The 16057-nt window shown below is 38.6% G+C and overlaps 2 protein-coding genes across 3 annotated transcripts; one reads left to right on the top strand and one right to left on the bottom strand.

The window, feature by feature from the left end:
* Positions 1–986: 986 nt before the first annotated feature.
* LOC7454712 (uncharacterized) lies at positions 987–5267 on the top strand. 2 transcript variants are annotated; one of them, XM_024585975.2, is made up of 7 exons: positions 987–1493; positions 1593–1779; positions 1878–2128; positions 3477–3591; positions 3726–3818; positions 3931–4074; positions 4738–5267. In XM_024585975.2, the coding sequence occupies exons 1-7, from the start codon at positions 1138–1140 to the stop codon at positions 4798–4800; spliced, it is 1209 nt and encodes a 402-aa protein (XP_024441743.1). In that variant the 5' UTR covers positions 987–1137; the 3' UTR covers positions 4801–5267. The 2 variants fall into 2 exon arrangements, with proteins under 2 accessions (XP_024441743.1, XP_002321701.1); XM_002321665.4 differs by having other exon boundaries at positions 1047–1493; positions 4754–5267.
* A 2259-nt stretch (positions 5268–7526) lies between these two features.
* LOC7463125 (DExH-box ATP-dependent RNA helicase DExH12) lies at positions 7527–15855 on the bottom strand. Its single transcript, XM_024586522.2, has 4 exons — positions 15751–15855; positions 12523–15505; positions 11049–11438; positions 7527–10934 (listed from the first exon to the last, which is right to left on the bottom strand). The coding sequence occupies exons 2-4, from the start codon at positions 15481–15483 to the stop codon at positions 7731–7733; spliced, it is 6555 nt and encodes a 2184-aa protein (XP_024442290.1). The 5' UTR covers positions 15484–15505; positions 15751–15855; the 3' UTR covers positions 7527–7730.
* Positions 15856–16057: the final 202 nt, after the last annotated feature.

The raw sequence follows: 16057 nt of genomic DNA on the forward strand, positions 1-16057 counted from the left end.
CAATTTCATTTTGATACAGAGATTTATTTTTGTTATTTTTTTTATCCCTGGTTGAGAGAGGAGAGGAGAAGTCGCCATATTTTGGCAATAGAAAAAGAAACTTGTCCTTGGCATCTATTTAGGTCACAAAAATGAAGGATTTTTGTGTCACGTTGTTCCATTTGATGTGGGGAGTTCATATTAGATTTTTTTTATACCTTAAAAGTTTATGAGAACACAAATATAAGCTTGGGTTGATTTTTGATTTCGAGTTGAGTTTAGTTTTTTAGGCTGCTTTTTTGGGTTCGGTTAAAAAACTAGAAAATGAACAAAATCTATTCTCTTTATTTTGTTTAGATGACATCTTTTAAATAATATTGATTTTTTGTTATGCGTTTAATTTTTTGAGTGGTTTTTCTAGTTAATCTATAGTTTTGTTTTTTTATCTTTTATATAAATAAACTATGTTTTTGAAAATAAAAAATATTTATTTTCAGATGATATTTTTAATATATATAACCTTACATATTATTATTTTTTCTTTTTATTTTATCTAATCAATTTAATATCATATTTTTTAAAATTAAGTATTTTTATCTACATCTGTCTTTTGATTTTTCAAGTTTTATTTTTAAATATTATTAAATATTATTTATTTATTTATTAGTGCATATAATTTTTAATTTATTTGATTAAGTGTAAATAATTTATTTGATTTATTATATTTTCTGAACTATAAAAATATAAAAAAAATCTATATATATAATTTTTTTCTGAAAAGTCTGCCACGAATCACGTAAATAGTTTTATACTATCTCGCGTCCCCAAGAAACCCAGATTCCAAGAAGAACGTAAAAGAAAAACAATTGCAGCATTGAATGTTTTTGTTTCACCAAAAGATTATAAATCATAAATAGAGTTAGTAACGAAAAACGTTTGGAAGCATAGTTCCTCGAGCTTAGATTTGCGGAGGTGCCATGGATTGCACACCCAGCTGATAACTTGGACCTTTGATCTGGCCAGGCCTAGTTTCGGAACTATTTGGGCCAAATTACAGTTATTTAAACGTCGCCGTTTACAACCAGCCAAAAATACAAACAAAGCGATTCGTCAAGGGGCCAGAATTCAAAACTCCAGAGAAAGTCTAGTATCCTTTCCATGGCACCACCGCAAGATACCCGCCGTCCGTTCAAGAGACTAGCGATCTCCGATCAACAGCGCCGTCGAGACATAAGTCTACAGAGGCAAGCACAGAGCCGCCGAGACGCTCAACATCAAGCTCGATGCTTAGCCTCTACTGTCCTCTCTCTCCAACACCAAACCACCCCTGAACCCGAATCGAATATCGAGCTTGAACTCGTACCCGAATCCGAAGAATCTGGAGCTTCATCACAAGACCTCGATGTCCGTCACGCAGCGAGGCTTAAAGGAGCCGAAGCTCGCAAATGGTTCGCTAAACAGTTGATGCTACATGAGTGGATGATTGATGTCCCCGATCGATTAAGCGACGACTGGTCGTTTTTCAATCTCACTTAACTAATTTCAAATTCTTATTTTCTTTTTTATTTGTTTTTGTTTTATTGAGTTAAATTGTCAATTTTGTGTCCTTTCAGGTATGTGTTTGCAAGGCCAGCCGGAAAACGGTGTTTTGTGGTGTCAACAAACGGAACGACTGTCAGTAGGCAGCGAAATGGATCAATACTGCATCGTTTTCCTTCTGCTTTACCTAACGGAGCGAAGAAAAGAGACGGTTCTGGTCCTAATCAGTCTTATTGTATACTAGACTGCATTTTTCACGAGGTAAAATTAACAATTTAATTAAACTGTTTTCATTAATTAAAAAATTAATTACCATTTAAAAAAAAAAATTGTTTGTTTTTTGAATGATCTCTGTGCAGTTGGATCAGACATATTATGTGATTGATATGGTGTGTTGGAGGGGATATTCACTATATGATTGTGCGGCAGAATTCCGGTTTTTTTGGTTGAATTCTAAGCTTGGAGAGACTGGAGCTTGTGACCCTCCTTCCTTCTATCACAAGTACAGGTTCAGTACCGTTCCAGTTTATAATTGTGATCAGAATGGTTTGTTCTCTGCATATTCAGGAGATGTGCCGTATGTTAAGGATGGATTGTTGTTTTATAACAAGTAAGTGTTTTTTATTTAAGAAAGTTATCGGTTTATTATAATGCTGTTTTTTTTTCGTTCCTTTTTTGGTCTGTTTGTGTTTTAGAGAAGTTTTTGAGTTTTGTAGGGATAAACAACTGCATTGTGTAGATTACTGGTTTTAATGCTGGTAGAGTTATTTATTTGTGGTGCTGCTTTGAAATGAGCTGAGTGATAATCAGTACTTTTAAGCATGAGCAACTATGTTGTTTTCGTGAAGTGGATGTGATTCATGCTTGAAGAAAAAGTTGGTGCAATCTTTTGGGTTTGGTCTTTTGGTCACCTAGAGAATAAGATCCTTCCTAGGTTTGATTTAATGAAGTGTAGGGTTTTAGGTGTGTTCTTTGATGAAACGTCTATTCTCTTTTAAATACTGAAATGAAAGATTTTTTTTTTATCTGTTAAGAAGTTTTATCATGATTTAATCCATTGAGGTTGATATTTTATCCTTAGGCAATTGTCAGGTTGTTAAGGAATATTTTAGAGCAATTTCTTTGAAATTTGAATGCTGCTTGTCTGGCCCCTGTTTTTGTAGGGAAGGAAATGCTCTTAGAGCAGGTGCTTAAATGAGAAAAGGCTCCTGGATGATTTAATCAAGACCATACATCATGTCAAGATTATGATAGTTTTCAAGTTGTGCAGAGTTAGAGTAGGATTTCATATATTGTCTCAATAATATCGGTGCAATACAAACTAGTGAAATAAATTATCTATGCACCTTTCAGAAAATGTTACGATGACTGTTGAATTGAGATTGATAAATGATCATTGGGCAATTCTGAGCATTGTACCATAGATCCTTTTGTTAAAGAAGGAGGTTGGTCTGAATTTAACAGAGAGTATGCAAATGGGTACTTAAATGATTAAAACCCCTTTTATCACAAACCACATTTCTTTGTAATTTAAATTGCTTTGCAGTAAGTGAGGTATCTCTTTTAGCAAGGAGATATGCAAGGATTTCTGACATCATATTTGAAGTTTGGAGACGGTGTGCAGGGATGTCTAACACTCAGTATATTAGTTCTCTAGGATGCCTGCTTTTGCAGCATTTACTTATTTATTTATTTTTTACTTTGTGGATGTTTTGTAAGCAAGACCAGCAATGTATCCTTGAATGGAATTGATATGCTGCATAAGAATGTTACTTTGTAATTGCATGTTCAGACCTGTGTATCTTCATTTTCAGTGATTTATTTCTTAGGTATTGTTTCTTCTTTGACATTAGTATTAGCATACAACAAGGGGACGATCCTTGAAATTTGACTTGTCCAACTTCTCTTTTTTCTTTCTCGAAAGTTTTCTGATGATGTTCACTTTGATTCTTTCTCAGGCATGCACATTATCAGACAGGAAATACACCACTAGCATTAGTCTGGAAGGATCAGAACTGTAGCCAATATGTCATTGACACTGACAATAAAGGAGAGGTTCCAACCCAGCAACAGGTATTTGATCTCATGTCTGTTTTTTTTTTTTTTTTTTTTTTTTTTTGCCCCTTTGTCAACCATGCTTACTTTGGTTCCTTTTGTGGGCACGTGATATTTTGTTTTGCTGATAACCCTATTTTTGGTATGAGCAGGTAGTTTTGGAGCTACAAGATGATGGAAAACTGGTTACATCAGATGATCCTCCTGTGGTATTTGGCTGCTTGGATTCAGATTTTATCCAAAAGGTTTGTGCAGTCACTTGGATTTTTTCTGTATTTTTCTTTCTCTGTTTCCTCTTTTTATTTTCTACGTGATAATTTCCTTATGATTTCTATCTTCTTGCCACTCATCCTTCAGTCAGGACTGTGCTCAGGAAATCTTCTGCGTTTTGCTATTAGTGATGGTGGGCTGAGTTCTGTGGATGGGAAGCTTGTGAAGGCTGACTTACATTATCTCGAAAAGCCCAATCGAGCACGTGCATTTGCAGATAGTTACTCCAAGGTTAGTTGAAAAATCTACCCCCTGCACACAACGAATTTTTCTTTCAATTGATTGACGATTTTGACTGAAATAGACACTGGAGATCATGACTTGGTCTATGTGAAGTTTGGTCATTGTTTTATGTGTATTTATTTGTGTTTTTTTTCAATAAAAAGGAGAATCGACTCATCAATCACTGAACCACTGCCTTTGTTCAATTAATCTGCTGTTTTGATTCTTTGGCCATGCTTTCTCATGAATACATTCCTCAGTGAGCCTATACTCTGTTAATACCAGCTGATATAACTGATACGAGTGGGCAGGGGTTTCGATTCAGTTCCACTGTTGTTTCTCCTTGTATGCATCTTGGATCGGTGAGACTTGGGAGGTGTAAAAATTTCATTAGTCTGTTGGCATGAAGTCACAATCCTACCAAAGTGGGTTCCTAGGAGGGTCAGACAGTCCTACTCTTCTGCCTTCTTAGCACGAACTAGTTGCTATCAACACTAGGATCCGTGCCCTTATGATTGCATGTTGTAGCTGCGTATATACATATACATGCGGGTGTCTGCCTGTGTTTCAAAGTCTTATAGCATTTTGTCTGGGGTGTGCTGTAGTTTTGGAGCATTTTGACTTGCTTGTTTTTACGGGTCATTTTAGAAGCTTGCTTGACAGATTGCTTAGCAAAATCCACTTGCAGATCATGTTCCAGCACACTGTCCGGCACTGCCCTTTAAAAATAGATGATCTACTCGCATCTATTTCCTCACCAGACGATCAACAAAACAGACCTTGTGACATTGAGATGGTTAGCTGATTGTGATTGTTCATGATAGCAAAGGGAAGACTCATGCTTCCCGAGCCTAATTATACAATGCGGTGCATAATTCATGAGAAGGGCTCCATCAGTTCCATGTCAGGACCTTCTCCAATCCATTCAGCTGCCTGTAGAGAGACACGTATTGAAGCAAGTCCTCATCTATCGGCTCAGGGTTTTCTCTTGCATCTAGTTTGGCAATATAGGGGCAACTGCACAACTGCCAAGGAGTACGAGGCTCGACAACTCCCTACAATATATTGTGTACAAATGTGGTTTAATCTTGTTAAATCATATTTCTTTTCCCGTGTAATTTTGAAACCGGCAGTCATGCCTTCTGTAATGTTAAGATAGTCTTTATCTATATGAGATTTGAAATTCTTACTTGCTGTTTCAATGGGCCTCAAATTTTAGCTTTGAGTCATCTTCGTGTTATGGACCGTCTGGGACATCGTTTTGATACGCTGATATCAAAAATAATTTTTTAAAAATAAAAAAAATATTATTTTGATGTATTTCTGAGTGAATAGTATTATTTTAAAAAACAATCGTAACTACACATCCAAACATATTTTTAATTTAAAAAAAATTAAAAAGAGTGTTTTTGAATGCAAGAACCCAAAACCTGATTTTCGAACTTACAGGCTATGATAGCTGGAATTCGAGCCAAATACCTGATTTTCGAACTTGCAAGCTATGATAGCTGGAATTCGAGCCAAATGACAGCTCAATCTTTGGCCATGTAGACATGACGTTGTCCATTATATTTAAAAAATAAAAAATTTAAAATCATCCAAAAAAACCCTTAAAATTGATGTTTAAACAAGAAATGACTGTTACAGAGTTGAGATATGAACAAAACATTAAGATCCACTCGCCACAGAACTTTTCCATGATGCTAAACTACACCATAAGAGTCGAGTTAGTTCTGTGCGAGATGTGTGGCTTCTCATTGCTTTCAAGCCTGCCCATATCAGATTTGTGAATTCGTTTATATGCTGCTGAACGGCAACAAATCTTAACAGAGACAGGCATCGTTCCCACCAACTGCAGCTACAAGAGTTTTGTTCAGAAATATAATCTTTTATTAGCTAGTTTGCTGTTCAACCAACATGGTTCTAGTTGGATAATTATATAAATTATATCTTGAAAATTTTTCTAAAAAATTTAAAATTTTTAGATTGAAATAGTTCTTTGATATAATATTAAAGGTTTGAGAATCATATAATTACGAGTTCAAATTTTATTATTTTTATTCTTTCTTTTAATTAATAGCATAAAATAATATGGATCAAAAATATGTTAGAGAATAATATAAATAAAATTTTAAAATTTTATTTAATATTTTAAATTATTAAATTGATTTTTTAACACGAATAATATCTTGTTTTTTTTCCAACTCGATTCCTCCTCATCGTCCCCCTTCACCTTTTTGTTACGTCAAGCTAGCAGATCTGATTCCTCATCCACAGTGAAAATAAGTTCTAAACCTTCACTCTAATATGCTATTAATTAATTCTTCAGTGATTTTTTGGTGAATATCTTTTCTCAACACTTACCGACTCATCTAATAATAATTCGAAGGGTTGTGTTTGTTATTGTGTAAATTCCTTTCGAAATTTCTTTCAAAATCCTGTAATCACTCAAGTTTCCAATGAAGACCAAACAACAATTCATTTATTCATTATTTTCTTTTTAAATCCTTAACTTTTTATATGATTATCACCATCTAACCCATTCAAATGAAAGGATTCCAAAGTTTTTTTTTTTTGTATCTTTTTCTTAGTGGTGACTTTTTAATGTAATTAACTTACAAAGGCTTATTAATTAAATATTTATGAGTTTGAATTTCATCATTCTGATATATACAAGTTTCAAGTCCAAAACGTTTTTATTTAAGGATGTGTGTTAAGGAATTATATAAATTATAATTTAGAGCCTCACTTAATAGTTTGAACTTTTAGGTGAGATAATTTTGTAACATGGCATCAGAATCTTATTGATCAAGCGATTATAAGTTTAAATCTTACCGTCTCTATATTATTTTGATAAAAATCAAACAGAAAATAATATAGGTCTGTACAATTTTCAAACCCAAAAAATTAACTTCAAAGAAATATTAGAAAATTATATAAATTATATCATAAGACCTTTCTAAAAAAATCTTAAATTTTTATATTGGGATAATTATTTAATATATATAAATAAATAAAAAACAAAATCCTTATCCAACCTAATTCAAGCAAGTTGAACATCGTTGTATAACTTCATATAACAACTCAATGTCCTTGAGCTATCAAACCAGAAATATAGAATTAGAAGTATCGGAGACAGAAATAGAAAAAATTCTTGGCATTTTTCATCTTGGACTTGGATCCCATATGCTAGGTGGGACGCAGAATGTGACTTTGCCAACTTCACTTGCATTAAGAAAACTGGAAGGGTTTCCATCACGATGATGCAACTTCAGCGTAATGAAAAAGAAAAAAAACACCACCGAGAAGCGCCGGTGATAATCAAGTACGTTGAAGACAGATTCAGTGAAAGGTCAAAGAAAAAAAAAAAGGAAAAGCAACACCACGAAAGAAATTTCAGCTGGGTAAAGTCTGCAATGAAGCAAGGCACAATCCTAAAATCTTCATCACGATATAGCATCTGAAATTCTGAATCTAAATCTTCATCGCATTGCCATAACATGTCCGAAGCGGTCATTTTCACAGCATGAACTATCCTAAAACAGAAGCGAATACACCATGATAGATAAAAATAGAAAAATATAACCAGCTATTCTTGAAAAATCCAACATTGCTACTGGACGAGTCACAAAATGAGTAAGAACGGAAATTTCTCAGGCTGCAGTTTACTCTCTTCCACTGTCTTCGTCCGGGCCTGCTGCTTCACCAACATCAACAGAGAAGTTGTATTCCTGGTCACAACCAAGATACGAATCACACATGAAATAGAGAGTATACGACTTCCTTCCAGTATCTGCAGGAGCAGCAAACTCCAGCTTCACCTTTGACTTCCTCTGAAGGGAAACCCTTTTGATGGCAAGCAGCTGGTTGCTCTTGGTATCACCAACAACAAGCCACCACCCTTCTTCTTTGGCTTTAGGATACCTGGGTGAATCAACAGGTCCCACCTCTGTCCTCCCCTCTAGATCCCTTTCAAGAGTGACCAGCAAAGTGATGTCTTCTCCTGCCCTAACATTATCACCATCCATCACCTCATAAGACATATCAATGTTGGGGAATCGATTGCAAAACCTGACAATATCTAGCAACTGTGAATCTGACATCTGCAGAAGCTCCCGCCTCTCATCATCTTCCATCTCCACCAGATCAAATACCGTCTCAATACTCTTTCCAGGGTTCTCCTGACACCTCTTAGCCATGTCCTTTGTGAAGTGTGGAAGCTGTAGAAGCATGGAATCACGCTCCCACATCCCTTGCGTCACCATTTGGCTAACTTCCATTGCAAGGAGAGCAAGGCTCAACCAACCATTGCTCGAAATGACATCAACCATTGCTTGAAGCAATCTACTGCCAGAAAGGAGCACCTCTCGCTGGTCCAATGCTAGGTTCCCACCCACGGATTGCCTAGAGAAATGGGCTTGTAGCAACACATTAGCCTTCACATGTGGATCAGCGTATCTAGGATTTTCAAATGAAAACCTCTGGTGATTGATTAATCTTCGAAGCACCTCCTCCTCCCCAGGCCTTATTGGCAATTGTGCATACTCTGAGGCTGAAGAGAGGATTTCCAGAAGACCCTTCATCTTTGTTTTGGGAGTCAAAGAGGAGCTAAAACGTTCAATAGTAGTATAACTGATGTAATAGTAAGACGCTATCATGCCAAGATTCAGAGGAGAAAGGTCCATGTCCTCTTCAATAGCGACACATTTACTCCTCTCTAGGTCAGTCAATGTGTTCTCAACAAGCTCTGAAAGGTGATCAGAAAGGTGCCTGTGACTAACTCCCTGGAGATTGTAGTAGTTTGGATTCTGAGTGAGCCTCCTATACGTGAAAGTCCATGTGAGATAATCAACAGCATCCTGCTTGTTCTCAATAACTCCAGCAACAACTTCAGCATTAAAATTATCATGCAAGAAATGGTGCAAATGACTTTCCACGGGAAATGCTTCATATAAGAATTTCTTGTAATATTCTTTACGAGGTGCGTGGCAAAAGATGACACACTTTCCAGAATTATCTAGAAGAGGTCGGCTAGCATGGCCCATCATCTGCAGAAGATCTGTAACAGGATAATCTGTGTGAGCATTTTCTTGCCCGTCATAGTATTGAGTACCCATCACAACCACCAAATGTGCTGACAAAGGCACTCCCCAGCACATTGAACTACTCATGACACAAACCTGAATCCACCCAGCTTCAAACAGTTGGGACACAACTTCTTGATCCAAGCTGCTCAAGCCCTCATGCAAGTAGCCAATGCCATGGTGCAAAGTGGCTCTCAACATTTCTTCCTGAATCTTTCCAATGAAAGGCTCCAATTCCTCAATGGACCTTAACAGAAAAGGTGGCTTCTCTCCACCATCCATACTTGAGTATGTCATCAGATCCACAGCAGCAAGTCGCACATGCTTTCTTGTGGGGACAAACACAATAGCGGGCTTTCCATTCTTTGCATGCTGGACAATAGAAGTATATGTCGGTTTTGTCATGGCTTGCATCCTTGCCTCAAAATTGGCTATATCTACACCTTGAATGTGTATTTCCAGGGGCACAGGACGCACACCAGGAGGAAAATTGAATAGGCCATGAGATGTAGCTCCTATCCACTCCCCAAGATCCTTTGCATTTGCAAGAGAAGATGACAAAGCCACAATCCGTATCTTGTTCTCTATCTGACTAGCAATGTATCGCATCCTAGAGACAATCACCTCTAAGACAGGACCACCTTGACCCCCAATCAAGTGAAGCTCATCAATGATAAAAAGACTAACTTGCTGCACATACTTCCGCTGCTTCCAGCGTCTAGACAAAGCATCCCATTTCTCTGGGGTGCTTATGATTATTTGACCCTTTTCGAGCAGCTTCAAGTCCGTGGCTGTTTCCCCAGTCAATTCAACAACCCGCATGCCAAGACCTCTACCGAACTTTCTCTCCCAATCACGATAGCGTTCCCTGGCAATTGCTTCAAGAGGTGCAATATACACTGCACGCATGACACTCTCAGGTCCCTTTTGGTGATTCCTCAGTATGGCAAACTCTGCACAGATAGTCTTCCCACTCCCTGTTGGCGCAGCAACCAAGACATTGTCATCAGTATTATACAGAACAGTAAAGACCTGAGTTTGCACTGGATTAAAATGCTTAAAATCTTGATAAAGAGCTTCATATGATGGATTTCTCAATGCAGTCACAGGCAGCGGCTGCAAGTCCAACAACTCTGTTGGAGGCGGATATTTTTCTGGCAAGATAAGATGCCTGAAAGAGACAGGCAAAACTGTTTGTGAACCAAGCCATTTATCTGACACAACACGAATGAAATACTGAGGTGGCAATGGCTCATATATAGGAACTGTGAAATTCAGTGTGAGGTCCACAACCTGGTGCTCATCAACATACTGCTTTTTCAGCATAAAGTACTCATGATGAAGAATGTAGTCACCATCATTATCCTCCACGATAACCCAAAAAGGCTCCACATAACCATGTACATTGTCCTCCCATTGAAAGTCTGCTGTTATTGTAAGTTCAACCCTCAACACGGTGCGAGTGATGGGTTGAACATGCGCTGCAAGGTTTAGCTTTGGGAATTGGTGGATGAACTTGTACAGTGTTCTGCCCATCTTGGGAAATCGGATGAGTTCACCAATCTCCTGTGGTTTAAGGTCATAATACCTATCCCAGGACAAATCCTTCTTCTCCAACTTCATCAGAATTTCATTCGGGATCCCATGGAATTGGCGAAGGGGAGTCTGGACACTCCACATTCTCTTATTAACCATTTTACACAAGTTCAAAGCCTTCTCAGCTAACTGGGCCCATCCTCTTTTCAAGACAATCTCAAAGAGAGCTCGCATAAGACGGCCAGCACTCTACAGGTATAAAAAAAAAGGAAAAAAAATTGTATGCAAATCCAAAATCTAACTATAAAAAATAAAGAGGAAGAAGAAGAAAGAAACTGAAACGCCAATTAGATGAACACAAACCTGAGTTATGAACACCATGTCAGATGTCAATGAAAGCCCTTCAAGCTTTAGCTGAGAAATATATGCTTGCAGCAAAACATTAATTTTGGCACTAGGCTCCTCCAGGCTTTCCTTGATTGGAATTGGAACACGGTCCAAAAGCTTCGCCAATTCCATCTTCTCATCTTGTCTAACTGTAACATATTTAAATTCTTCACTAAGTGAGAATAGACGACACAGCTCAATATCTCCCATTGTTGGCTTCAAATGCTCGTTATATGTGGATATTGTTCCATGAGTAATATAGTAGTAGCTAGCAATACGACCCAAGTCAGTCCCCTGAAAATATCCACTCTTCCTGTCATACTTGACCAAATTATTTTTGTCCAGGATAGCAGCAGCAGAATGTATCTGCAAAGAGAACAAACGTCCATTAAAACACAATTAGACTTTTTGAAAAATGATTTGGAACATAACTTTTAGCAGATTAAACAAGGTAACGTGACAGTTTATATTAAGAAACAGCATAGACATATGCCAATACATGCAATGAAAATTCACTACGAAGACAACAATAGGAGGTGGAAAGAATTGCATGACAATTATATTGGAAGACTAGACAGATGCAATTTGAACAAGGAAAGTGGGAACAGAGAAAGACAGTCACACTATAGTTTATTCAAAACAAGGACATACTTGAAACCATAACTCTTTCATGGCCATAGGAGTTATAGATAGAGGCTTAATTGTTGGTAGTGTTTCACATCATCTTTGGCGCGTGCGCACCGTTTCTGATTGGAAACACTATCCTCTTCCAGTCATTTTATAAGCAAGCTTATGAAATAGTGTTGGATGCGCTAATTTCTGGACCAATATACCATGACTTGATATGGTTTCTGATGGGACATGATGCCAGTAGTTTTTATGTTATAGAAATGCATATTCTCCATAACACATCTTCACATGTTCAGACAAAGTTGAGTTACTAATTATATATGATAACCTATCCCCACTCAACTATTGATGTCGTGGGCTAATGCAGTCAATCAATCCAAGCACCTAAGGTTGCATCACACAAAAATGAATGATATTCAGCATCAATCAGACATGTTTTGGGAGCAGAAACCAATGATGATGAAGACATAATGGGAACATTGAACATACGAAATACATGTGATAAAGAACAAAATTCACATGTATGGACCCTTGTGACCTAATGACAGAAGATGAAAGCCCGTAAACCAAAATCCAAATCTATCAAAACAGGAAGTATTAGCACATTAACATAGACAACAACAGTGGTTCAAGAAACTAAAGAACAATTGAAGAAAATGAGACAAACATATCAAATTTGCTCTCCACTACCCAAAGACAAAAGGCACAAAAAAGGCCAAATAAACAAACGTTACCAACACATATAACTCATGTCAACAAGAAATGGCAAATAAAGAAGCCCATTTATTATAAAAACTAGATGAAAGAGCTAGATACTTACCAGATCAGCTCTCCTCTCCTCCAATGTAATATCTCTTGTAAGAACATCTGGTGCTAGGCCATAGAGTGTTGGGTTTCGCAACATTCGTATGTACAAGTATGTATAGCCAAGCCAATGGCAAGCTTCCCTAGCATTCTGAACCGTTCCAAGAACAATTTCTGCATTCAACTGATCAGCCAGCTTGGATATGAACTGACTTTCAATGGGAAGTTGTTGATTCATTAAAGAGAGATAGTACTGCAGCTCACTATGGCCAGTTATGATAATCCCTTCCCCATAAGAATCATACTGAGGCCTTCCTGCACGACCCAACATCTGCATAACATCTAGCGGACTTAGTTCAGTCCATGCTCCTTTTTCTGGATTGTAAATCTGAGTCCCTTTGATAATCACAGTGTGAGCAGGCAAGTTAACACCCCAAGCTAGAGTTGCAGTAGAAACCAATACTTGCACGTGCCCATCAGCAAAGAGGTCCTCAACAAGTTGGCGATCACCTCTTGTCATCCCAGCATGATGAACAGCAAAACCATAGGGCAGAAGATCTTTGAGATCATTGCTTTTCACCAATTCTGTGTGAGTTTGGAGAATCTCACGACTTGCACTGTCCTCCCTCAAGAATCTACTTAGAGTATCATTAGCAAGTGCAGTATCCCTTATTGCTCGAGCTGTTTTGGCTGTTTCCTTCCTTGAGTGGACAAAGATAAGAACTTGATGCTTTCCTGCTACATCCATTACCTTCTCGTAACAGATATCATTCATCAACTGAAACCTCTGCAGTGGCTTCTTTATATTGATTCCAATATACTGTTGAGACAGAGGAACTGGCCGATAGCTATTATCAAAATGGAAGAGCCCCTTATCCAGATCAACCCTTAGAAACAATGCCACATCCTCAAAATTAGGAAGTGTAGCTGACAACCCCACCAATCGGATATGTTCCTTGGTGGTTTCAATTTGCCTAACAGTTCTGGCAACAATACTCTCAAGCACAGGTCCTCTGTTATCATGAAGAAGATGAATCTCATCAATAATCAGTAGTTTCACCAGCTGAGTATAGGTGCGATCACCAGATTTTCTGGTGATAATGTCCCACTTTTCAGGGGTTGTCACAATTATTTGAGTTTCCTCAATTTGTTGGCGGGTCAGTGATTGGTCTCCACTTAGTTCCTTCACCTGGACACCATACTCCTGAAGACGATTGGACAAATTACCCACAACTTCAGCCACAAGGGCTTTCATCGGAGCCACATAGACTATCTTATAATTGTTATTGTTGAATGAACCATCTGGATTCCTATTCAAAGCAATTTGCTGAAGTATAGTGAGGACTGCGACATTGGTTTTTCCTGCTCCAGTAGGGGCACACAGGAGTACATTATCTGCCTTGAAAAGGGCAGTCTCATAGACTTTACTCTGCACCCTGTTCAACTGTTGCATCCCTTTAAAAGCTGGTTGAGCCCAGTCTGGCATTTCCGATATCTTGACAAACCTCTCATCAGGAGGTATCGGCTTTTGCTTCAACGCTGGTACATGAACTTCTTCATAACCCTTTTTCTGATGTTTAAAGGAACCAACTGGAAGATCACACTTTTTATTAGCCATCAAAAGGCCACCCTGTTCAAAAGCAATGCTGTCCAAGTCAAGCATCTGGGGCTGGCCCTTCACCCAACCACTTTCTGCATCTCTATCAACAAGTCCCCTCCTATCCCTATCTCCATCTCCACCAGTCTCATCCTTCAGCCGGCGAGCCTCTTCTCTTATACTCTTCTCCAAGTTCTTTTGCCTCTCCTTAGCAGTTGCCCTTGTGGCGTGCAGTTGCTCCAAGATTCCTGCCAAATCAGGACCTAAACCCATCATTTCCTCCTCAATCTGCTTCCTCTCCTCCTGGTCCTTGGCCCTAGCTAAACGTGTACACCAGACAATCTTCAGCCTATTCCGCAAAAGAAACTTAATGAGGCTGAACTTATCAAACTGGAGGTGGACCAGCAACTTTGTTTCGACTTCCCGGTCATCTCCCTCAGCAAGTATCTTAAGAACTTCTTCAGCTAGCTTCTGGCACTGTTGTGGGTCAATCTGCTGTTCATAAGCTAGTGAAATCTTCCTTTGGAGCCAATAAGCATCAATATCCTGAACATTAAGGTTCAATCCCTCATTTGCCTCCCCCATTTCATCATCATCAATCCCGCCACCCATTTGCATAGCCCCAGAACCACCTGGTTCCACCACATCATCTTCCTCTTCTTCCTCCTCTGGCACCATATCCAGATCACTATCCTCTTCCTCATCTTCATTATCTTCATCAAACTCAACAGCGACACCCACACCATCATCAAGGGCATCATCGCCATTAGCAACAGAGGCCCCAGCACCATCACCCGCATCTTGGTAGTCAGTGATGAGCCTACCAATCGAAACAACCTGTTCAAACATATTGTTGGGAATAGGATTCAACAACTTCTCAATCTCCTTCCTCTTGTCCTGGGTCCTAACAGACTCATTCTTGAGAACAGCCAAAATCTCATCAGCGGCAGCACTGACAATATTAAGAGGCTGACCACCCAATTGCTGCTGAATTACACTGAGCATAGCCTCATATGCAGCTCTAGTTTCCTTGGTCTTGGGCTGGTAAACTCCCTCCTCAGTAGAAGTGAGAACACTCTCCTCTCTAAGGCGCCGTCTCTTAGCCTGACGAGTAGGACCAGCTTCAGAAACAGCATCCCGCTCCTTCTTCTTCCTCTTAGCCTTGTTAATCTTCTCATCTAACTCAGCAGGTCTCCCTCTATAAGCACGGTCACCAAAACTTCTAGGGTCAATCCTGCCCCAGAGAGTCTCAGGTTCACCAGTAGGCTCATGAGTATCACGTGGGCGAGAATCAGTAGTAAGTACCAGACTAGAATTGGCTCTATACTCATATTGCTTGAATCGAGCGTGTGCCTCAGCACCACCACCCAGATGCGCCATTACTGAATCTCCAAATCAAACCCTAATTTCAACAAAATCAAACGGAATAGCAATAAGAAACCAAAACTCGATTCAAAAAGTTAAGGATGATAGACCCTAACCAAGCAGACAACTTGTATAGTCTCGCTTACTAAACCCTAACCCTAACTAGGAGGGATGGGTAGCGTTACGCATTAAGAGAGATTAAGCCTGAGTTCAACGAAACCCTAATTAGGTATAACTGATTATAATCGAAAGTCAAAATGAAAAGGGGAAAGAAATGCTTACAGAAGCGTCTCGGCTCTTCTGATTTTCCTGGAGTCGCTGCAGCTGCTAGTTCAGTAGTGCTACACTGTGTTTTGAGAAGGAGGGAGGCTGTTTCTTTCTATTAAACTGCAAAATGCAAAGACCACGGAACGGCACCGTTCTTCTGAATCCCCATGGGCTATGTCCGTGTGGGCTCTGCGGCCTTTTGCAATTTCTCCGATTTTATTTTTTAACTTGCCCATTCCTTGCATATTAATGCGACATGATTTGAATAAGAGGGTATTTTTAAAATAATTATTTTATTTAATAAATAATAAATAAAATATGA

This window comes from Populus trichocarpa, chromosome 15, assembly GCF_000002775.5.
Source record: "Populus trichocarpa isolate Nisqually-1 chromosome 15, P.trichocarpa_v4.1, whole genome shotgun sequence".
NCBI lineage: Eukaryota > Viridiplantae > Streptophyta > Magnoliopsida > Malpighiales > Salicaceae > Populus > Populus trichocarpa.